This window comes from Tenebrio molitor, chromosome 7 (genome assembly GCF_963966145.1).
Source record: "Tenebrio molitor chromosome 7, icTenMoli1.1, whole genome shotgun sequence".
Lineage (NCBI taxonomy): Eukaryota > Metazoa > Arthropoda > Insecta > Coleoptera > Tenebrionidae > Tenebrio > Tenebrio molitor.
Window position 1 is genome coordinate 6,568,480 of NC_091052.1, and position 22,548 is coordinate 6,591,027.

General features: G+C 34.9%; 3 protein-coding genes across 4 annotated transcripts; 1 reads left to right on the top strand and 2 right to left on the bottom strand.

Moving 5' to 3' along the window:
- Nucleotides 1-253: 253 nt before the first annotated feature.
- On the top strand, nucleotides 254-21,707 carry qin. The gene is made up of 14 exons (XM_069052679.1): nucleotides 254-546; nucleotides 603-911; nucleotides 963-1,150; nucleotides 1,204-1,284; nucleotides 17,739-18,061; nucleotides 18,118-18,374; nucleotides 18,433-18,582; nucleotides 18,635-18,788; nucleotides 18,839-18,964; nucleotides 19,018-19,168; nucleotides 19,227-19,346; nucleotides 19,403-19,678; nucleotides 19,738-19,967; nucleotides 20,022-21,707. The coding sequence occupies exons 1-14, from the start codon at nucleotides 405-407 to the stop codon at nucleotides 21,544-21,546; spliced, it is 4,032 nt and encodes a 1,343-aa protein (XP_068908780.1). The 5' UTR covers nucleotides 254-404; the 3' UTR covers nucleotides 21,547-21,707.
- Nucleotides 1,331-10,654, bottom strand: LOC138134420 (uncharacterized). 2 transcript variants are annotated; one of them, XM_069052680.1, is made up of 4 exons: nucleotides 10,401-10,654; nucleotides 3,308-4,656; nucleotides 1,861-2,075; nucleotides 1,331-1,810 (listed from the first exon to the last, which is right to left on the bottom strand). In XM_069052680.1, the coding sequence occupies exons 1-4, from the start codon at nucleotides 10,441-10,443 to the stop codon at nucleotides 1,666-1,668; spliced, it is 1,752 nt and encodes a 583-aa protein (XP_068908781.1). In that variant the 5' UTR covers nucleotides 10,444-10,654; the 3' UTR covers nucleotides 1,331-1,665. The 2 variants fall into 2 exon arrangements, with proteins under 2 accessions (XP_068908781.1, XP_068908782.1); XM_069052681.1 differs by lacking the exon at nucleotides 10,401-10,654 and adding an exon at nucleotides 5,796-6,066.
- On the bottom strand, nucleotides 13,486-17,631 carry LOC138134421 (uncharacterized). Its single transcript, XM_069052682.1, has 4 exons — nucleotides 17,470-17,631; nucleotides 15,341-15,523; nucleotides 14,777-15,011; nucleotides 13,486-14,424 (listed from the first exon to the last, which is right to left on the bottom strand). Exons 1-4 carry the CDS (start codon nucleotides 17,531-17,533, stop codon nucleotides 14,310-14,312), a joined length of 597 nt encoding a protein of 198 aa, XP_068908783.1. The 5' UTR covers nucleotides 17,534-17,631; the 3' UTR covers nucleotides 13,486-14,309.
- Nucleotides 21,708-22,548: the final 841 nt, after the last annotated feature.

Below are 22,548 nucleotides of genomic sequence, written 5' to 3' on the forward strand. Positions count from 1 at the left end.
TAAACAAATGGGAGATTGCCATTTATAACAATGTCAATGACGTCATTGTGCAAAGACGAAAAAGAGCGGATAAATCATTTTTAACATATTTTTAAAAGGTGCTTTACTCAATTTTTATTTTAAGTACTTAATTGATGCTACTGGAGTATTATTAATAACAATTCTCTTTTTGATTAAAACATTTTAATTTGAATATTCCCGGGTATATTGCTAGGTTTCTTGTCCAATCGATAATATCAAATACGCTACAATAGCGCATGCGCATTTGTAGTACTCACTTTGTGGTTAACGTTCAAAGTGATTATTTTATTAAATGTTAAATTTGTAACCTGTGGTTATAAGTTCTTTGGTCTAAGCTGTTAATGATTTTTTTAATGTAGCCGTCAAAACAAACCAAAACCGAAATGTCGACAACTTCGGCGGCTTCTTGCACGAGCGATGGAGGCGAGAGCAACATCGCTTCTGGATCTTTAACTTCTTTGAGATTCAAAGAGATAATACCTTTTGACAAGTGTCCTCGTTGCCGAGTACGCTATGATTTTTTAAGTAAGATTCTCAGATCTCAATTGTTCATTTCACATTTCATAACTTGTCACTTTCAGGACGAGGTAACAGCAGTAAAGTTCCCCTAATCTTGAACTGTAAACACACAGTCTGTGAAGATTGTATTAAAAGTATCTCCTACACAAATGCTTCTCGTTGCCCAGTGTGCAAAAAGAATTTTGTGGTCCCTCACACCCAAATTGATTCTTTGCCAGAACTGTTCAGTCCTCATTTTGCATTGATTGGCTATTTGATGTGGTTAAAGAATAGTTCAGGGGGCATCAACAGGCAGATAAGTCTGATTAGAACAGGAGTTACTCTGAACAACAAACCAGTAGATGGTGATACTTTAGAAGTGGATTGTGATTGTAAAATTGCTTAATATCAATTTTTATTAAATACTAAATATTGTTTTATAGTTACATCTGAAGAAGAAAGTGAGGAGAGTGACCCTGAGAAGTTGTCATTTAAACTGATATTTAATAAGTGTCATGAACATCCTGAAGAATACTGCAGCATTGATTGTGAAGATTGTGCAGAAAAATACTGTTGTTACTGTTTTTTAGAAAATCATGGAGGACACAAAGCAAGCTATTTATATAAACTTGTAAGTATACATTTGTTTGTTTAAAAAATAAAACTAAAAATTATTTTTTTCAGAATAATTATGAAAAGGCAGAATTGGAATCTCTTAAGAGTGATGTTGAACTCATTTTGTGGCAACTGCTGGCTTCAAAGATGGTAAGATTTTTATCCTCATTTAGTTAAAGTAATAAAATTTGAGCAATAAAATGAAAAAAATTTATTAAATCAGACATTTTATGAAGTAAATAATTGCAGGTGTAATAAAAAGAAATAATATTAGAGTATTATAAAAAATAAACATATACATAGACCAACAGTTTTTAGCATAAATGAAACAAAAAATATATTTTTTGATAATAAATAACCCACAATATGTAGGGGATGAGTTGTGATATAATTGACTAGAAAAGAATCAACAACCTCCTGACTTAACAATAAATTAATACTAATAGCGATTGTAGAGCTATCCTAACTATGGCAGCTTAACTATTTTGTTAAACATCATAAACATTGCGAGCTCAGTTCAGTGGTAACATTTTAAGTTTCTTCTGAAGACTTGGCCTTTTCATTTCTTATGTCCTGCAGCTGATCCGAATCATCTTTTTCTTCTTCGCTTTTATCGTCTTTTTTCTTCTCATTTTTCATTTTTTCTTCCATCTCTTTGAATTTCAGAGCTAAATACCTAAACCACACAGTTTTACGTAATAATTTTCACGCTAACATTCAAATTACCTATCCACTAACGGTCCACTGTAATCCTCGGGAAATTTCGGTGCTAACGGAAGAATGTACTTGTAGAGCCTCTCGTTTAGAACGTAAAGTTGAGCCGTCGACGAACATTTAACGTTATACCACCAGTCACACGTCAGGGCAACTTGACTGAATATTGTGCCGTTAGGGCACAAAAATGACGCTTGACCTCCGTTCAAATCGCAATAGTGCCATACCTACATCGAACATTTTGTTGTTAAAGAGTCGACAGTTGTCATTGTGCAGCGGTGCAAGTTTTTGTTTGGGGAGTAATTGCACGCCTCGTGCGCTGCACTCGTTAAAATGTCACAAAAACCGAATTGAGAACAAATTTTTTAAGGCCAAGTTCAATAAGAACGAGATATTCAAGTATGACCGCAGCTGTACCAACTTTTTTGTCTCTTTGATCAGGCAATTGTGTCTAGAGACATAAATGGTCAGGAGAAAATCGACACAATTTAACCAGATATTTTTACCATTGAGATGACATTAACAATTAATTTATAAATTTGCGTGGAGTACCCCAAGTACACCTTTTCAATTGTATTTCTGAAAACATAACCTTTAATGCAGATTAGTAAATTCTACGTCAGTTTGCGTCATATGTAATTCGGAAAGTTTTTGGATTTAAAAATTAAAATGACTTCGTAGGTGTTCCGTATTTCTACCAATTTATTGACGATTTTTGTTCATTTTCAATTATTCTTACTCAGTGCGGCCAAAAAATGTATTTGCGTAATACCTTTTTGACTGCCCAGAACTCAAAATGTAGGAAATCAATGTATAGCTTGCATTTCTACATGAGCTTATTTTAAAACTGCCCTTGAAATACAAACCGGGTGTTGTGGAAGTCCACGTAATAAATTTAACCACCAATAGGACTCGTTAAAATAAACATTTTTTTTTCTTTTTTTCCGCAAATTCTTCAAAACAGAATTAAAATCTAATGTAATTTGAACTTTAAATTTATACCCGTTCATGTGTTTACACATCCATTGATAACGAAACACGAAAAAAAATACACGATTAAAATATGTACTCGAATGAAAAACAATAAAAACTTTTGGTATTAGAACAGCGATCTTTCTTTCTTCAAAAAAAACTGTAAAGTTTTTATCGTACAAAAACCTTTTCACTTGCTCTTTCGTTTAAGTTTTAATTTGATGATTAATGATTATCCTATGAGCAAAGTGTCAAATTAGTGGTTAGTAGAATGTAAACAAAAATATTCGATTAAAATGAGATCAATATGTAAAAAATGTTTATTTTAACGATTCTATTGGTGATTAAATTTGTTACGTGCTTTCATAACACCCGGTATATTAAATCTGAATTACAAATTATGTTTTCTGAAATCAAATACAATTTACGTTTTTCAACTACATTGGCAAAGGTGTAGATTTTTTGTTTAAATGTTGAAATGATTTACCTGACAGTTGGTGTGTGGATCCCCGAAGAACCCTTTATACCGTTGCGTTTTGCAATTAAAGCTTGTTTGCGGTATGGAAGACAACGCTGGATAATCAATTCCAGGCCTTCCAGGGGTGCCCCCTTCAATCGTGTTGGCGGGGAAAGTCTGCGTGATCGTCCCCGGCACGTACTCGTAATCCGGTTTTTCCAAAACGTTCTCACCCTCTTGTGTGCTTTTCTCGGGCGTTTCTTCGGAACTTTCTTCAACCACAACAATCGGTTTCGTCTTGAGTCTTTGCTGTTTCCTCAAACCGTTCAAAATTTTTACCAAAGTTCGAATACTGTTGTCGATATTTTCCGCTGTCAGAGTTTGAGGTAAAGTGTTGGAATTTTGCAACTGTTTCAGGATTTTACTCAGAATGTTCGTGTTTTCTGTTGGAACGACTGGGGCAGGGGATGAGTAATAATGCACGTATTTAGGTTGTTCGGTTACGAACTGTACGGGGGTGTATTGTTTTTGATAAATATGTTCTTGTTCTTCTGTGCGCGAGACCGGGGTGAATTTTTGAGCAACGTATTTGTCGTCGACAATCGTGTTAGCTTGAGGTCTCGTCGTCGGTACCTCATATACAATCGGTTTTTCGTTTTGTGTATATTCTGGTTGTTTTTCTTCGTACATAACTAAAGGTTTCCTTACTATAAGTTTGTCACCGAAATAGCTTTTCGGTGCTTCCTCTGGTATCCTATAACTAACTAAAGGTCTCTCAATGACATATGACTCACTGACTTGTGGTTTATGGCCATGCATTTTATACACTAGATCGGTCACATGTCCGTATTTTTTGTCGTCACTGTTGTCAGGTATATCAATGTTGGTAGGTGTGTATGTCTCTATAATTGTTTTCGCCGGTTGTACATCTCTATATTGGTCGTAGTAGTGCATCGGATAATAAGTAATAGGTTTACGATAGACAGGACTTAAACTGTGTCTCATATTTTGTTGAGCTTGTTTTAGTTCCGCCAAAGTGTCGTAGATCACTGCGTAATTGGGATTTTTCTCAGTCAGGGGTGGTTGCGGGACGTATTCTACTTCAATATTTTTCGGAACATTCTTCACGATGGGGATGAAAGGTCCTGGTATAGCGTTACTTTCCAAAAACGGTGTGAATTGTTCGCGTTCTGGTTTCGGTCGATTGTTGCTCAAATAATAATTTATGTAGGGTAAGAGTCTCTTTTGACGTTCCAAGTTTAGAGTTGATGGCACTTTTCGGTTCGTTTCTGTCATCTTGGTGGCCATTTCGGCAATTCGTGATTCTTCAGGTTTGTCATGGTGGATGGTCGTTATGCCGTAAAGTATATCAGGGAATGCTGCAACAGAACGTTACTTAATTTAATTTAATATCGTTTGTTACGTCAGTAGATCTAGATAGTACTGAGAGCGTGTGTACATTCAAAATGTGTGTGTGTATGTAAATTTCATGACTTCCTTTCTCTCGGTTTCGTGTAGTCTTAGGAGCCTTACAGAATGTCGATACACATCTCGGTGAAAGCAAATTTCCTTCTTTATGCCTCATTGCGTATTTCGGTTTGTGTGGGAAATAAGCGTTTTTATTTTGGGTTAATTTGTGCAACTGTCTCTTTCAAATGTCACTTTAGATAACCCGAGCCTTGAACGTTTCCGAAAATTCGTAACCGGGTCAATTGCTGTTCGTTTCTACTTTTCGTATTCGTGCAAGTTATTGTTCCATAATAAGGCAGATATTAAGTAACTCCCCGGAATATTGTCGTACGATTATTTTCGCGTTTTAATCGATTACGATTAAACTGAGGTATAAATTAAGGAATTGTGAATGTTTCCGCACGTTTGCTGATTGCGGTGCATTCATCGTGAACTGCGAAAATAATCAAATCACGACAATCTAAAAGCCATCACGAGAATCATGAACTGTGAAGGACGACCGATATGTTGGTGAAAGTGTATCATGTAAACAAAGAATAAGACTTGCGTGGCGTTTTTAGTTTTCCTATAATTTAAACTCGTTCATTAGTCAATTAAAAAAGCGACTGTTCAGTTTGCTTCCTTTTCAAACAGGACTAGATTTTGTAATCAACCTTGGAGCATGCTACTAAATTATTTGAGTCAGGATTTAGTGAAAGAACGGTGGATGGAGATCATTTTTTTTACCGTGACCTTCTGCAGAGACAGTGGTGACTGTGAACAATGAATCGAAAGAAATGGTAAAGCGGAAATGATCTGATCAAAAATTTTGGGGGACAAGTCGCTTCAATGCACCACACATTTCTCAATCGATATTCACAGTGATAATTAAAATGTTAATACGCCCTGTGCGTTAAAAATGTACAATTTTAGAAAGCAAATCGTTGACACAGTTTACCAAGTCTGTAACGGAGATGCTTAAAAGTGAGTGCACGGATGGTATTCTTCGATTACATTAATTAAGTAATGATGTATAGCACAATGAAAAATTATATAAATCAGGTTCTACCTGTTTAGTCAGCTGTTGGTCGATATTTCCATTATTTAGAGGTTCTTCAAATCAGAGTAAATTACTAGCCGTCCCCAAACCACATTGTTTAAATTCTATTACTAACTGTAAATTGCAAAGCGAGGGCTGTGCACATTGATTTTGTGTCTTCAACACGAAAATAACTTTTTGCACTAACTAATTTTATTATAGAAATCAACTTTGGATTGTGGTCGAACGGTAGCTGAACTTTTCACGGACGAATTTATGCAATTATGTTTATGCATCACTGTTTTTGTTCACACTTTGCAACATATAGGACAGGAGAACAGTTAATTAGCAGTTGTAACAACGCTCAAATATTTTGTTCAACTTTGCGAAACGCAAACCTTTACATAATAGAATTTTGTGGACTGCAACACGGTGGAAAATGAAAAATCGACAGTTTTTGACAGCTAAATTAATAAACTGCTGTTGTTGCTTATTAGTGCCGGAAGTTGACGCGGCAAAGACCGTTCGAAAGGTTTGAAATGTTTGTCGATAATAAATTTGACCGGGATTACATAAATGATCTGCTTTTTAATAGATGAATATTTGAATATTTTTCCCGTCGTTAATGTAAAGTGAAATTTTTCTGTTGGTCGATTAAAAACTGGATCCGCGGTCATAAACGATAAATAGATGCAGAATAGAATTAGACACAACTGACTTCTTTAAAATTATACTTATTTCTGTAAAATTAGTTTCTCGGATGTAACGATGTTCGTTTTGTGAGCAGCGTTTGTAAAAGTTTCAGCTTTTCAACTTTGAATTTTGAACTAAGTAATAATATTTTAACGAAGCAGTCGAGCGTCTCTAGCTCCGGTGATGATTAAATTGCAAAGAAACGTCTCGTTGCAGTACTTTTAAAATTTTGCAGTAATAATGAAATTAGTTTTCCAATTCGTATTATAAGTTCCTGGAAATTTATCGTATTCACAGCAGAAAATGATTGTCGACTGCATCGCTTTTGCTACTGATAAACTTTGTGCAGAGGTGCATAGGTTGTTCGCTAATTAGCAATTAGGTGAGGATGCTCTTTACATCCTCGCCTCGTTCAAAACCGATTCGTCTCAACGTGTGACGTTCTCTTGAAAATCGTTTATTCAAATAGAGTTCAAATACTCGGCAGTGTTGTTTGTACTTTAATTATCTTTTGCAATTACGCATAAACGTCATAAAGAAAAATGAAATTCTGAAAAGACAAGCTACAATTGTGTTTCGAGGTTGGATGTTTTAATAATAAACAATAAATAGTTTCTAATTGGGTAATTGTGAGAAAAAGAGATTCATTGTAGTTTTTGCAGTACGTACCCGCTGTATATTGTTTTATACAATGCAACACGTTTACTATATAATGTTTTGAACAATAATTATTATTCACGACTTAATTGATAAGAAGACGTAATACTTTACGTTATACCATTGATAAAAATAATTTACATATTATGAATTTTCCTTTGTTGCGACATTCTCATGCGTACATCTTCAACTCCCTAAAAGAAAGTTTTTATTTTGTATTTAATTTGTTGATGTTTTCACGCGTTTAAGACGAGTAAAATTGTTTCATGGACGGGCGACAATTGTTATTGTTTTGTTTAAAATTGTCCTGGAACAGATTAGGTTTTTCGTTGATTTCGGTCTTAAATTCAGAATTGCTAAAATGTGGAAAATAATTCAGACAAATGAACAACCAATTGGGTGAAGGTTAGAATGTTGCACTGAATGAGTAACTGTGCGTTAATGTTGGAGCGCATATAAATAAAATGTGAAAAAGTGTCCAGACCAACTGTTGTTTCAATTTGCGTTGGATTTGATTAAAAGAGCGAATAGGTGAATTATTTCACGTCAGATAATATCTAAGCATTAATTTCGAATGTCTGTGGTAAATTTGCTTTTTCACTAAGCACAATTTATATTGTCCGTTCATCCGGGAATCGTGCGGTCGCGCCCATGTTTATTTGAATATTATTTACCTATTTGCACTGGAACCGTGTATTTTGAAAGCGCCGCAAGTCATGTTCGTAGGATTTAGCGAATTGCATTCGTGTTTCCACTTGCATCTGACGGATGTATCAGTGCTTCCGTAATGTGGATTACTTTTGATGATTAAACTGTGTTTTCCACCTAACTTGTACTTTTTTTACGAGCGATACAAATTATTTTTGATGTCGGAATGAGGATTGCGAAGTCCGGTTGCACCAAGTAACAAGGTTATATTCAAGGTGTTATAATTTCTTGGATAATTGCAAAACTATAATGGCCGTTTTGAATGTGGAATGTGTAAGAGCTGTTGTGACGTTCGAAAGTGACTGTGACAAAAAAAATTTCCTTGAATTTTTTTTGCAAACTTTTTGGACTTGGTTTTTGAGTCAGTTTTTTTCGATTTTATTGTGTTCAATTTAAAGGTGCGTCCATTGACAATGAGTTTGTTAAAAGGTCCGTAAGGGAAAGGCGGACACAATACAAATGTCCGGATTAAAGAACGAAAAGATATAGAATGTGTAAGAGCTGTTATGACGCTAGAAAAATTCCTTGAATTTTTTTGGTGACCTTTTTGCTCAAAAATTTTCGATTCAAGTTTTTCTGTTTTATCATGTTAAACTTAAAAGCGTATTTATTGATAGAATTTATCTAACAATAAGAGAAAAGCGGACGCGACAAATGGTCAGATTAAAGAACGAAAAGATAATAAAATGGTTGAAATGAAACTGTTTTTTAATACTCTGTTACGGAACGTGTAGAAAGGCAAATAATGGCACTGTCCATCACGTGTCAAGTGTTTCTTGGATTCAACATCACGAGGAGCTTATTAACACCTGTGTCATTAAGGACTCACTTCCAGTAAACACGATACTTCATGATTTGGCTTATATAATTCCAAATCCAATTTAGTTAAACGTCAAATCTAATTAAAAACTTGCAGGTAATAGCAGCGATTAAATGAAAATTTTCCCATTAGAATTTAGTTTTCACATGTAGTTTACTAACTAAATTACAGTTTTAGTTTAATTGCGTATAACTGCGTTTATACATAATTTTCGTGATATTTTTCTATTCGGGTGAACTATAAGATGTGTTCATGGTCGCACCAAAAACGAAATTTCGTGTAGGGTCGAATAAATTAAGTTATAAATAACTTGTTTGAAAGTTTAGAATTAATAGTTTATCAAGATAATTTGAGATATTCAGTGAAAAATGTTGTTGATAAAAATTGTGTGTTCTTATTACATTATTTTTGCTTGAAAGTAGAAGAGATTAAGTAAAAGCAGGTTAATTATGTTAACTAATAGTAACATTAACAATAACTAAAACACAAGGTTACCTTGTACTATTGGTTAAAATTATGTCAAATTATGCGTGGGATTTAATCAACAATCTGCCGGCTATTTTTCACTTGGAGGAGGTGTTTTGTAATTTTCAATCTCATTTTTAAGAAAATATTCGCACAGTGTAATTTACATAAATCCAGTATTTTCCATTTTGCAACATTTCGTTTGTAGCCCGTCGGTCTATAATTTAATATCAATCAGTGCCATTGTTGTAAATGTAGTAATCTCAGCGGAGATTGTCCCATTTTTACCACAATTCAAAGTTCTTTTGATAAATCGTTAAGCAATAATTTTACGAAAAATGCTACGTGAACCGTGAATGAGTTTAATTTGTATCTATTTAAGAGTGGAAATAAATTTCGTTAGATAATAATTCCAAGAGATTTACATTTTTGCCATTTAAAAACTGTAACACACCATGTGGGCAATGATTATTTATGAAATTACACAGCTGAATACTCCACCTAGCTTTTGTTAATTATTTACCGAAGCGTGAGCGTATTGTATAAATTTTATTTTTTAAGTTATCAAACTGCGTTGAATAAAATTGCATTTAAAACATTTATTCGACGAACCGTTAATTCAGTATCGCTGCATGTGCATTAATTACGTTGAATTAAACCATGTAAACAAATAATTTTTAAATTATCTCTCTGTTGGAAATGGAGCTTTAATTGGAATACATACGCACAAATCTTGTTGGTGCACTGGAAGAAAAACTGAAACTTTCAATTTAGTAATTTCCGTTTTCGCTTAATTATTATATTTGAAAAACGAAAAAAAGACGGCACGATTTACCAATTATCGGTCGCTTCCTTAACGATAATGATACAAAATATAGATTTTTTTTAGCGATGAAAAAGCGATAGATTCGTGCGACCACCTGTCTGTATTGTTAAATCTTTATTTACAATTTCATTGGACTTCTGTTTAGGTCATGATGTTTTCGACCCATCGATTTCTCCTGTGCCGAGAAATTAAAAATTTCATTCATAATTTAACCCAGACAAGGCGCAACAAATCACACTAACGACGTAGCAGAAGGGTATCAATTTGGGTGTTAACTAATCAAGCGAAATTAATTTTTTTATTTCCTGCTCTCCGTGATATCTGATTTAATTAATAAGCTAGTGAAGGAAGACAGTGATTAATTTGAGATTTTTGATTTTTATCGTCCGACAGTTTTTAAATTTAATTTAATTAGAATGGCCGAACTTTCGTTTTAAATGTTTTTGAAAATATTTTACATGCTCACCTGATACTAAGAACAATGTCAGTGCAGCTCGTTTGGTGAACATCGTGCGGTAGGTCACTTTTGATGATAGAATAGATGATGAAAAATGAATTGATTTTTGAAACTGCTCAACACCCCACACATAGGTCTTCGATTGTTTCAACACGAGTTAACCATATCACTCTCACAAGTGCATGCTGACCTGTATCAAGCACCGCCGTCGGTTTGTTTAAAGAAGAATTGTGTCTTGAAAGTCGCTCCACTGGCAAAGTGCTTCAGCAGCCCCCACTGTTAAAGTGAAAATATCGGGCAATGTCATTGATGGTTGAGATGTTCCTCTACCGGTTGGCGAACAGTTACCTTGTGAAGGACGCGATTAAAAAATAATAAAGTGATTTTTTATGTTCGTACGCGTAACATTCTCACGTTAATAATAATTTTGGCGTGGAAAAAATGCGTCCCGCGAGAGGATTAGATAATTTTCGAAAATAGGTTGCAATATCAGATCGATGTTTACAAGTTGTAGTTTTTTTTAAATCAAATTTGTGCTCTCTTACACCACCAGACGTGTTCTGAAACCTTATTGAGTAACTTTTTACATAATTTTGCATTCGGCGGATACGTTCTCTCGAAACTGGATTAAAATTATTTGCATTTTACAAATTTTTTCCGGTTTATTACTGACGCTAATAAGTTTAATTTTTAGAGCTGTGAAAAATGATGTCGTTTGATCATATCTTGTAAAATTCGCGTAGATTTCCACGGTGTTTGAGTTTGATTGGTCGACTCGAAATGCAAATTAATTCACTTTTAAAAAATTCTCGTCTATTAGTAGACCGAGATACTACGAAATTTGAGCTTCTTTCTGTTAGATAAGCTAGAAATCGACAGCTTTCTGTCGACATTTAGCAACTGAATTATTTCGAGTTGCATTTTTATGGCCCACAATGCGTATCGGTGAGACGTACTGCAATATTTTAATTAACGCCTTTATAAATACATCCAGCACAAGCAATAAACTCATCGATTCGATGATCAGTTTTTATTCGTCGTAATATTTTTTTTGCAAGAATATTGCTCAAAACTTTATTGTCTGTCCTAGATGCAGCCTTTCTTTCTTCCTTGTATCGGTGTAACAATAGAATTTCTAAGTATTCCAGTTGAATTTCAGCAACGCAATGTAGTTTTCCTCATTTGCGTCAGTAAGTAACCTTTGTCTTTCTATGTTTTCCTCATTCGCGTGAAATTTATTCAGCGGATGTATAAAATTTCCCAATAACATGACTGCCAGCTATGAGTGAACTTCAAAAGAACGTATTTGATCTCGTAAAGATTTTGAAGGAGACGAGACATTTATTAGTTTAATCAGTTGGATTTTTTAATTTACTTTTTTAAAAACTCTTACCCGAAGAAAAATGTAAAATTAAACATGTATTCATCCTTGTTGGTCCAAAATGTGCATGTGAAGCAGGAGGAAAACTGCGAATAAATTTGTTTGTCAATAACTTCAATACAAAGTGAATTTGTGCATTGCATAATAAATTTAAAAGAGACTGATATGGTATCGGATCTGATGAAACGTGCGGAATTGCACAAAACAATATCCTATGAATTGGTTTTAGTGGCCCGTGTGGAGAATATGATTATGTTATGACAATGATGTATTTATAATCCAGTCGCGGTGTCAATTCGATCCTAGATTTTCTGTAATTTCCCCGGAGTCTGCAAGTTTAATATCGTACTGGTTTTGCATTAGAAATCAAGCGTGTTGTTCGAATTCATACAGAATTTGATTACTGATGCTGATTTGTTTTTAATGAACTTCTTTGTACTTTTAATATTATTGTATAAACAGTGCCGCCAGGATTTATAATTTCAGTATTGTTACATACCAGCGGAATTAATAGAAGGTTAGGTTTCCCGGTATTATAGCACTGATCGATTATTGTTGTCAAAACATCGAGACCAGTATTTATGACGACTTTCTCATAATGTGATACTCGATTAAAAAAAAACAGTAGAGAAAGAACTATAAAATTTTAACATCTGTCGAACACAAAATGTGGTGTTGTCGCTTATTCATGAAGTGTCAGCGCCTTGTCTTAGTTTTCTCTTTGCTTTCGAGATTTTGAAGAACTTCGCAACGCGCCACATAAATGACAGAATTTCTGTGTTAAGACGTTATTTACTCTGATCTCCTCTAACTTGCCCCAGATAGTAATGGATTTGTGAAAGTGATCGATATGAGGAAGGTCCATTAAGCACTTGGTTTTTTAATTATTGTTGTGATTATATAAATGCGCGCATTCACATGTTAAATTAGCATTAGCTGAAAAATGATGCTTAAGTGCAGTACACGCTTCCTGCTTTTAATTTTTTTTTTTATCGAGATTGTTGATGTTGCCCAGGATATCATTTCGAATGGTATTAGCCCAGAGTAAATATACGTTAGAAAGAAAACGAACAAAAAAACAATCTGCGTTCGCCAGGTTGCTATGCACATTTCCGCACCACTGTTGTTGACCGTTAATTACAAAGTACAAATAGATCAAGTTATAAGCGGAATTGAATTTTCTCATTATCTGGAAACCGCAAACATTATGGTTATGAAGGTTTCCGAGTTACGGATATCTTAATTCATTAATTATTGTTCATCCCTTTAATTTCTAGTATAATTATCCTGCAGCTAACATTGTTAGTTGAGATGTTATTTTATAAATTTTCAGTCAAAAATAAGACTAATTCGTCCAGGTGTGCCTGAGAATCTACTCGGTTTTCGACGTTATCGTATACATGAATTAATTAGAAACTGAAAATTTAATTAGCCAACGTTTTAGACAAAGTGTTACATAACAATTGGTAATATATTTCTTGGCCTTGACTTGAATTAAAATTAAATTGTCATTTTGCCCGAAGATCAAATGTTTATTATCGTCAATTATGTTTTAGAATAATCCGAATTAATAACTATTCATTCACTATTTTTCAATGAAAATTTCTTAGCTTGTGAAGCGTAACGTTTCATTTATTTTACATAAACTCCCTCGAGCCATCCAGTGGGCTAATTAATAAAGTTCTTTAGAAAAAGGGAATAACCTTAACCCGATTCATTTACTACATTTTATGATCTATCTGCATTTACAATGTTCAGACAAAGAATAATTAAACAATACTTAGAAAATATTTTTAAGTAACACTTTAATCACATGTAATTTACTATCTACATATTTTACAAAAATATTATATTATGAGCAGTGTCCGGACGAAATAGTACCGGACAAGTCGACCAGTACAACTTTGCGTAATACCCCGCTCACATATAAACACGATTCAGCTGGTTCGTTTTCAATAACAGGGAACCAGCTGAATCGTGTTTATGTGCGAGCGAGGGATTACGCAAAGTTATACTGGTCGACTTGTTCGGTACTATTTCGTCCGGACACTGATTATGAGTATGTATTTGTAACAAAATTATACAAATGTTTTTTCTCTGCTTTTTGAGTAAATACTTATCGATGTGGTAATATATTTCATTATATGAATTAAATACATACATATAACGGATACCTTACTAAAGACACAGGTTTGCACTATTATTTTTTGTAATATGTTACCACAAAACTACAGTAGAACATTTTTTGCATACTACATTAAACTTAAATAAATAATACTCATAAAGTTCTAACACTAGGTAATATAAAAAAATAGTTTTGAATCATTTTAATACGATAGCAAACAGTAATAAAGTAAATTGTAGTAATTTTTTTTCGTTTATCGTTCCAAACTGCTTTGTACAACGCGGAATAAACTTTAAAAAAGAAGTTAAATTAAATTGTCATCACAGTTGGTCTCTTTTCTTTTAAATATTTTTTAATCGCCCTTTTGGAACTAGGACTCTAATGCCTTTCGTGTTGTCACCGCGTTCGCGTATTATTCGCTGTCTTCGTTGAAGATTTCTTCCAGCAGTTGCTTGGTAATGGTTCGATGAGGTCGTGTCGGATCTAGCTTTGGCCTTCCATACAATCTGCTGTTGATCGCGTACAGTCTGAAAAAAGTTAATTTTATTTATGACGTAATTTTAAAATCAGATGGTGCCAGTTTTATTTTATTGTTAAATTTAGTTATAAATTTTGTACCGAATGAGTGTTAAGGCCACGACCATAAATTACACGTAATACCTATAATCATCACAATCAAACATTTTGTTAAGATAAAGTTATGCCAAGTTTCGTAGCTCATTACCATAACTGCATTTTCCGAGGAGTTTCGTGGACTTTTTTAACGTCGGGATGATTTTATTAATTTACAACTGGCAACAGCGTGACCAGGTGTAATTGTGAAGAAGTTTCTTTTTGTATAAGGGATATGATGTTGCTGCGTACTTATTACATACTTACTTTGAACTCAAATCGCATCGCACGTTAAACCACCAATCACATACAAACACTAATTGACTAAATTGGGTTCCGTTGGGACATAAGAATGTTGTTTGCCGACCATCGATGTCACAATAATGCCATGTTTGACAACGCGTTTCTTCATCCGCATAAAATCCAGGATAGGGTTGTTCGTCACAGTAAAAGTTTGTATAAGGGACTATTCCTAATACTGGATAATCGGTTCCCGGGCGTCCTAAAAAGATAAATTTATTAGATAGGATTAAAAAAAAATACTGCAAATGTAGTTTATGGATTTTTTGTTTGATTTTATTTATTGTGAAAGTGGTACGTTAAAGCTTAATGAAGCAGAATATATTTATTTGTACGTAATATAAACATGGCTTTGACACTTGAGATGCAGATTGCAATAAGTTAATAACTAGACATAAAGAAAGTAATAATAAGAGAAAGTGTACATAATTTTTTGAAGACTGCAGTGTCATACTCATTCATTGAAATTTTATGTTCAGTAAAAAAGTCAATTAATTTAACTGCATCAATTAAAGAAAAAATAAAAATTACCAGGAATTGATTTTCCTAATTCCAAATATTCAATAACAGAAGGACTTAAAAATCCGGGCGGTACGTATTTAGTGTCGAGAGCGTTGTTTCTTTCGTCGTAATCACTTCCTACGTTGTTGTCCGGTTCGTCTGGAGGAGCTGATGCTCTTGGTCTTTTAATTCTGGACTTGTGTTCGTATCCATCTGGAAGCACGTGTTAATAAATGATAGGGATTTTATAAACATAACAGAGTAATAATGTATTCATAGGTTCAGCTGTATAGCAATGAATATATTATAAATTGTGGAAATCTATAAAATTGTAACCAGTTAATAGACTTCAGGTGTGTGAAAAAAATTCATGTGAATGTGAAAGTAGACGCTAGGTACTGATCTATCAACTAGTGTAGGCACTTTCTTTTGATATGCGACGATTTTCCGGTTTGTTTAGTTGCGAATATACACTGAACGACATTCGAAAATGCATATTTCTTTTTTACATGAGAGAATAAATAACAGGTCAACCAGGATGAAGAGTCTGGGCGAGTATTCAAATACACTGAAATAAAAGGATGTTAGGATCTTTACAGCTCGCTTTATGAATCAATAATTATTGTTTTGGTAGTTTGGTTCAAGGTGAACATCTTCTATAATTTGTTTGTTGGAGAAAGATAAATACATAATTTACCATTTTTCTAGACGTAATTCGGGAAATATCTGATAATATGAAACGCATGTTTTGGGTTTTAATTCCAATTAATATTTATTATTTCCATTCAGTTTAATTTAAATACAAATTATTATTCATAAACATTCAATTTGTTTCATGTATATGGATGAAATTTTACCAGTCGCGACCACTCACGGTACGCAGTTTCAGCTGTGTTACAGAAATTGAGATTTATTCAGATTTCCTAAATTTTGCGATTCGCAGTAAATTTGAATTTTATCGATAATCCAAAGTATGATACAAGAACGAAAACACATTCCGACAAATTTTAATGCAAATAAAATGCCTCTGATTTATGTAAAAGGATGCAAAGAAAAATGTATTTTGATGAAAGCTGCGCCCACGCAATTTAAAAAATTCATTGTCAAATCATGTTTCATTCAAAAGATTAATAAGCTTTACATATTCAGAGCTAGTTGATTTCGACATTGCGTAAAGGTACCTACGGTTATGAAATACAAATCAGGTTGCGGCTCGAAAATACAATAGGTGCCTGCCTCAGCCCCAAATTGCGTACGAAGTCGACGACATTTGTAAACAGTATTAGATCCTTAGCTTTCAGGTTCAGCTTATGACAGAGTGTTTTGCATAGTGGCACATCCATAATCGAGCTTAATTTAAAAACGAGAAGCCGAAGCTCTCTTTTTTTTAATTAATTTGTGGCGAGATCTTGTAACACGTCGTTATTCAATAAATTGATTTTGAAATAAAAACAGTCGAATGAATCAGATAGACGCATGCATAGGTAATTACCGCATTGGCTTGTGCAATCCGGTGTGTATGTCTTGATTAAATCATTCATGAGCACGTTGACGTAGTGACCGGATTTTATGTCGGTTTTGCACCAACCTCAAATGACCGCTTTGGTTTTTTTCAGTAAACTGTTAAGGTTGAGACCGACACAATGATTCTTTGCGTTAACATTGAGTTCGAAATATGGAATAAGGACACCAACAACAATCATGTAAATCTATCGAAACTTACTTTAAACGTGACCTTGTGCTTAAGTAATAATTATGGCTGTATCATTGTAAATTTAACAGTGACAGCACTCGATGACTTCCCGTTTTCGTTCACTAACTAAGAAAATTATGGTATTACGGATTTGAGACCTAAACACGCCCTGCTCTGAACCACTTCAGTAGAGAAAGGGATTCAAGATTTAAGCACCCCAACTATACACTTTTTGGTCGGGTTTTGTTCATTAAAAAATTGTGTTTTTTTTCTTGGACATCTTCCATTTGCGGCGGTTCTCACGAAAATACTATTATCGTGGATTCGCATTTTATTTACCTCTTGCATAACACGCGTTATGTTGAAACAAAAACATCAAATCTTACATATTGTTAAAAAACTTTCTCGTTCGGAGACATTTATTTTGTGTATCTCGTTTTGCCGAAATGTACAGTGTTGTACTTACCAGTAATGAGAAAATATCCTAAAATTAATATCACAGTATGTACAGTGCACGCTAAATAATTCATTTTAGAAAGTTTTGCGCTACTATTATTGTATCGGCATCTCGCGAACGACTGTCCTGTAGTTAGCAGTCGTCTTCTCTTCTCTTAACAGTCACCTTGCCTCTCCGCGGCATTCTTCACTTCTGCGAGCATAATGAATGCAAATTTATTTACAAGAACGTTATCGTTTTTATCCCAGTATCATTAACCCTTTTCTCATTTTTTCCAGAAAATGAAAGGAGTCAAAACCTTCGACGTGACGCACGTCGAGGCGGACATAAAAAGATATTTTTCCGACATGCACGCGAAATTGCATTTGGCCGAGCGTAACTTGAAGAAAAAGTTATCATCCATGGAATCGGAAGACGTCGATTTGGATGATATAAATTTCACGTTGAAGTCGGAAATAAATCGAGTGAAGCAAATCCTTAATCATTTTGACTTGCTCAATTCGAAAAAACTTAACGTGCGAGCTCTCTACGAGGAAGCTCAAGCATTAAGAGATACTCCCTGTCAGTTGGTGTCCGACCAGAAGTCCTTACAACCCGTCGAGTAAGTTTGAGTTTTGAAGCGTGTTGGATTTTCGATTTTGATCGATTTTTTGATAGATTCGTCGTTGAGGAAGACTTCGATAACTTGGAGGAGCGTCTATCTCTGAAAAAGCTTCCGACCATGGAGTATGCTTTACAACCGATAGAGGATTGGAATTCCGCAGGGGGAAAACGGGAATTAGAAATCCTAAAACGAGAAAGTGAGGCTCGAAATCAATCGGTGCTGAGTCCCGAGTGCAGCTGTTTTTCACCTCCTCGGACCGTCGTTCAAGTTGCGGAAAAGGTGGAACCGGTGAAAAGTCGAACCAGCGAGGGTATTATATATTTACAAAATAATTTTAAACATATTTTTTTATTTCTTTATTTTTACAGATGGAAAAATTAGAGTCTTGGTTACTCACGTAAATGGTCTTGACAGTTTTTATGTACAAAAATATTCTTCTCTCACCCACATACAATCGATGACTGCAAGCATTGATTCAAAAAAGAAGCAGCTAATCAACCATGAAGATTTGAGAATAGGTACGTAACAAATCCGTTAACTTTATGCATTTGATTATTAATTTTTTTACAGGCAGGATTTATGGCGTTCTGTACGAAACAAAAAATCTAAGCCAGTGGAGACGAGGAAAATTAATTGATTATGCACCAAAAGGACCGAACGAATTTTTGTACAAAGTGTTTTTCATCGACTATGGAAACACTCTAAATGCTATAACTAGAAACAAGTGAGTTAATTAGGCCAAGTTTTGATTTTTTTTTCACAATACTGTTTTAGAATAAGAGAGTTACCCATTCGGATAAGTAGACGACCACCATTTGCGTTTGAATGTAAATTAAGTAATCTTGCCGGTATTCGTTTCGCTCCACAAGCGCACTTACATCTTCCCCAAGTCATCGGAGAGTACGTACTAATTTTTTATTGGTGATTTTGGGTTAACATTTTTTTTCTTTCAGAAAAGAAACATATCTGCAATACACGGATAGTAATAAAAATGAGAAAAATAAAATTCGGGAAGTAGATCTGTTCGTGCCCTCGTCAAACGGTAGTTTATTCTCGGTGAAGGATATGCTAATGAACGACCCAGTTCCAAGTCCCGAAGTAAACGTAAGTGTATCGCGGAAAACCGCACACTCTTAGAAAAACTATCTGTTTTTTTTTACAGGGATACATAAGTTACCTTCAATTAAAATATTTTCAAAATAGCAAAAAATTCGTGGTCGGTCAAGACGTAGAAGTAATGGTGACGCACGTTAGAGATCCGTTTTATATCTGTGTACAGTTGGTCAGTTTTTTTGCATAATTTTTTTTTTGTTTGCATTTTCAATGACAAAATTTTAGGTGGAAAATTTGAAATTCATCCAGAAGATGAGGAACGAGTTAACGAAATATTACGATGATAAGCCGGCAATGTCGTGTGTTCCGGTAGAAGGTACGGATGTGATCGCTAAATATGAACATAATGTTCAAGGCAAGTGGCATCGCGCCACCGTAACGTCAGTTAATGTCGTTAACAAACAAGTTGATGTATACTTCATCGACTGGGGCTACAGTACTGTATTGCCCTGGTCCAGTATCAAACTTTTGTCGGAAAACTTCATCAGAATGGAGTGTCAGGTAGTTATCACGTCAGGAGGAAAAGCCGGGTTTGATTTTACTCGTGATCTTGATTGTAGGGCATCATTCTTAAACTTGCCGATGTACAAAACGTTAACCCCACTTTACCGTGGTCACAACAGACGATTGAGTACTTACGTGGAGAATTAGCTTCCGAGAAACAGTGCAGGATGATTGTCAGTAGCGTGCAACCCCTTGAAGGTGCCCTGTTTAAGTATCGCCCAGCGGCGGATATTTGCGTGAACGCACTTTTGGTGGAACGCGATCACGCTCTTTCGACGGGAAATCTGTAAGTTTTTGTTTGTGATTTTTTTTTATTTCATGCATTGATTCGCCCTTTCAGTTCGCAGACTGTCTTTTGGCCAAACCAGCTGGACGAACAATTCGAAGAAGACGAGGAACTTGCTTTTCAGATGGTGAAAAAGAGCGAAGAAATCATCATGGAGAGTGAGAACGACGATTTTATGCTTGGGGTAAAACTACAAGTAATTGTGGCCGATTGCCAAAGTCCAGATCTGATTTTTGTGAAATTTAAAAAGTACGAGGAAATCGAGAAACAGTTACACGACGAACTTCAAGTTTATTATCAAGAAACCCGTCAGCACAAGAGCGGAAAGTGGAAAGTGGGGGAGTCTTGTGTTGTATACGATTCGGCAACGCAGAGTTATTTGAGGGGTGTTGTCGAAGATATAATCGATGCTGACAATTATTCGGTGCATTTATATGATCAGGTTCGTGAACTGGAAGTACACAAAAGGGCGATGTTTATACAAAATAAGTTCTTCAATGAGTACGCCTCTTACGTGTGCAAATGTAGACTAGCTAACATAAAACCTGCCGGAGATGCCGGTAAGTGGAGTAATCTTGCGGTGGAAATGTTGCAAAAGATTTTCGCGACATACGGAAATATCTACATGAAAAAAATCGAAACCAACGAGGACGACAAAATGATCGGAGTGGAAATGTGGTATTCCACGACCGTGCCAGCAAAAGCGTTACAACCGTCGAAAGTGAAATACATTTCGATTAACCGAGCTCTGCTCGAAGCCGGAGTCGCTTTTAGTGTATCGGGGAATAAAGCCAGCAAAGATCGGGAAGTACATGTGGTAAAGAACGATCTGGATTTGAGTTCTACGGAGGAGTTTTATCCAGCGGAGCAGAACCAACAGGAGTTGGTTTCTGACGAAGAATTGTCTCCAGCGGAGAACCCTCAGGAATTGGTTCCTGACGAAGAGTTCCACAAAACTCCACTGAAGTGTTGGCCGAAACCTTACGCATTACAAAAGATGGAATTCAACGCCGTGTTGACGTGCGTCGATAACGAAGGATGTTTCTCGGTACGCGACGAAGAGATGAACCCTGTATACTTGCAGCTGGAAGAAAACGTAACCTCGAAATTGAATTCTTTGACTTTGGACACGAATCTGGGAGAATGGCGAATAAACGATATGTGCACCATTTGGTTCGAGGGTCGTTGGTACAGAGGAGTGGTCTTGGAAATTGGAGAAACAGAACTCAGTGTTGAAATGATCGATTTCGGTAGCGAACATGTAGTGAACAAGAAAGACGTCACCAAATGCATAATGTTCCCAGATTTACCTCCGTTCGTTAACAAAATACAGTTGTACGATGTGTGGTCCCTAAGCGGCCGATGGACGGCTCGTGATGTAAACGATTTATTGGAAATTGTCACTGCTAACGTGAAAGTTGTTATTAAAGGCGATTTGGATCAGAAAGTACCATATGCTGAGGTCTACTTAGAGGATGGGACGAGCGTGAATGACTTGATAACAGAGAAATGTCCACACATGTTCAGACGCGGAAAAAATTGTGTTACGAAGATTTTATCGAAAACGGCGGCTTCGTAAATGTTGTGACGGTCCTAGGTTCCATTAACTATTTTAGACCTAACATCAGTGATTTATTTAATAAGAATAAGTTTGTTTATTTTTTGGATCATGTTTCATGTTTCAATTGAATGTATGTTTCATTTTTATAAGGAATTCAATAAATTTTTACTTTAACAAAAGTCGTTTGATTCACCACAATAATCAATATTTTTAAATAGACGTGAAAGAATATTTTTAAAATATCCAAAAAGTTAAATCAATTTGGAAACTTCAAAGCGTCGCCGTTATTATGAAAATATGGTCTTTAGTTTTCAATTTTCCTCGTTTTGTTTTCTGTATTTTAATTCTAATAATTCAAAAACCGAATGTACTATCGCGGCCAAAATACTTTGGTCGTCAATGTGACATAAATGACATTCAATTATAAAGCAAGCTTTAGGATGTTTAACCTTATTTTTTACTGTTGTCAAAATTATTTTAAACCGTCAGTGTCATGCGGGTGGGGTAAATCCCAGCTGCGGAGGCAGCGTCCAAAAGCAAAAGATCAACATGGTCGCGGTTTAGACAACCTTCAGAAGCAAGTAAGACGATTCTACATTTATCAAAAACTGAAGATGTCATATTTTTGACAAGAATAATTTAAAATTGTCGTGTATATTGACATTAATGCTTTATTTACATTTGAAGTGTCAAAAAGTGACGACCAAAGTATTTTGGCCGCGATAGTATATACCTAGGTAATTTAAGTCGAATACCAATAATAAGTGTTTTTTTACTTCCATGATGGAAGCACAATTAAATTCACATGTGAACTACTTAATTTTGATCTTTTTTAAAATAACAAGTACATATTCTCAATTGCAATTTTAGGAAGTAAAGTTAGGAGTAAATAATACATATTAAACGAAATAGTAATTTTTTGTTCGACACTGTCAGAATTTGAAAACTTTCTCCTACGTGGACGGATTTTGATAAATGTCACAACTTGTCAAAACGAAACGTCAAGCTAATTTTAAAGGT

Excerpts from the sequence above, each read along its gene's own strand:
- qin (XM_069052679.1), top strand. The coding sequence starts at position 405 with ATGTCGACAACTTCGGCGGCTTCTTGCACGAGCGATGGAGGCGAGAGC. Across the intron at positions 1,285-17,738 it reads AACTGCTGGCTTCAAAGATG|AAAATGAAAGGAGTCAAAAC; the intron begins GTAAGATTTTTA and ends CATTTTTTCCAG. Across the intron at positions 18,583-18,634 it reads CCATGAAGATTTGAGAATAG|GCAGGATTTATGGCGTTCTG; the intron begins GTACGTAACAAA and ends ATTTTTTTACAG.
- LOC138134420 (XM_069052680.1), bottom strand. The coding sequence starts at position 10,443 with ATGTTCACCAAACGAGCTGCACTGACATTGTTCTTAGTATCAG. Across the intron at positions 4,657-10,400 it reads GACATTGTTCTTAGTATCAG|CATTCCCTGATATACTTTAC; the intron begins GTGAGCATGTAA and ends GTTCTGTTGCAG. Across the intron at positions 1,811-1,860 it reads AGTGGACCGTTAGTGGATAG|GTATTTAGCTCTGAAATTCA; the intron begins GTAATTTGAATG and ends TGTGTGGTTTAG.
- LOC138134421 (XM_069052682.1), bottom strand. The coding sequence starts at position 17,533 with ATGAATTATTTAGCGTGCACTGTACATACTGTGATATTAATTTTAGGA. Across the intron at positions 15,524-17,469 it reads AGGATATTTTCTCATTACTG|ATGGATACGAACACAAGTCC; the intron begins GTAAGTACAACA and ends ACGTGCTTCCAG. Across the intron at positions 15,012-15,340 it reads ATTAGGAAAATCAATTCCTG|GACGCCCGGGAACCGATTAT; the intron begins GTAATTTTTATT and ends TTATCTTTTTAG.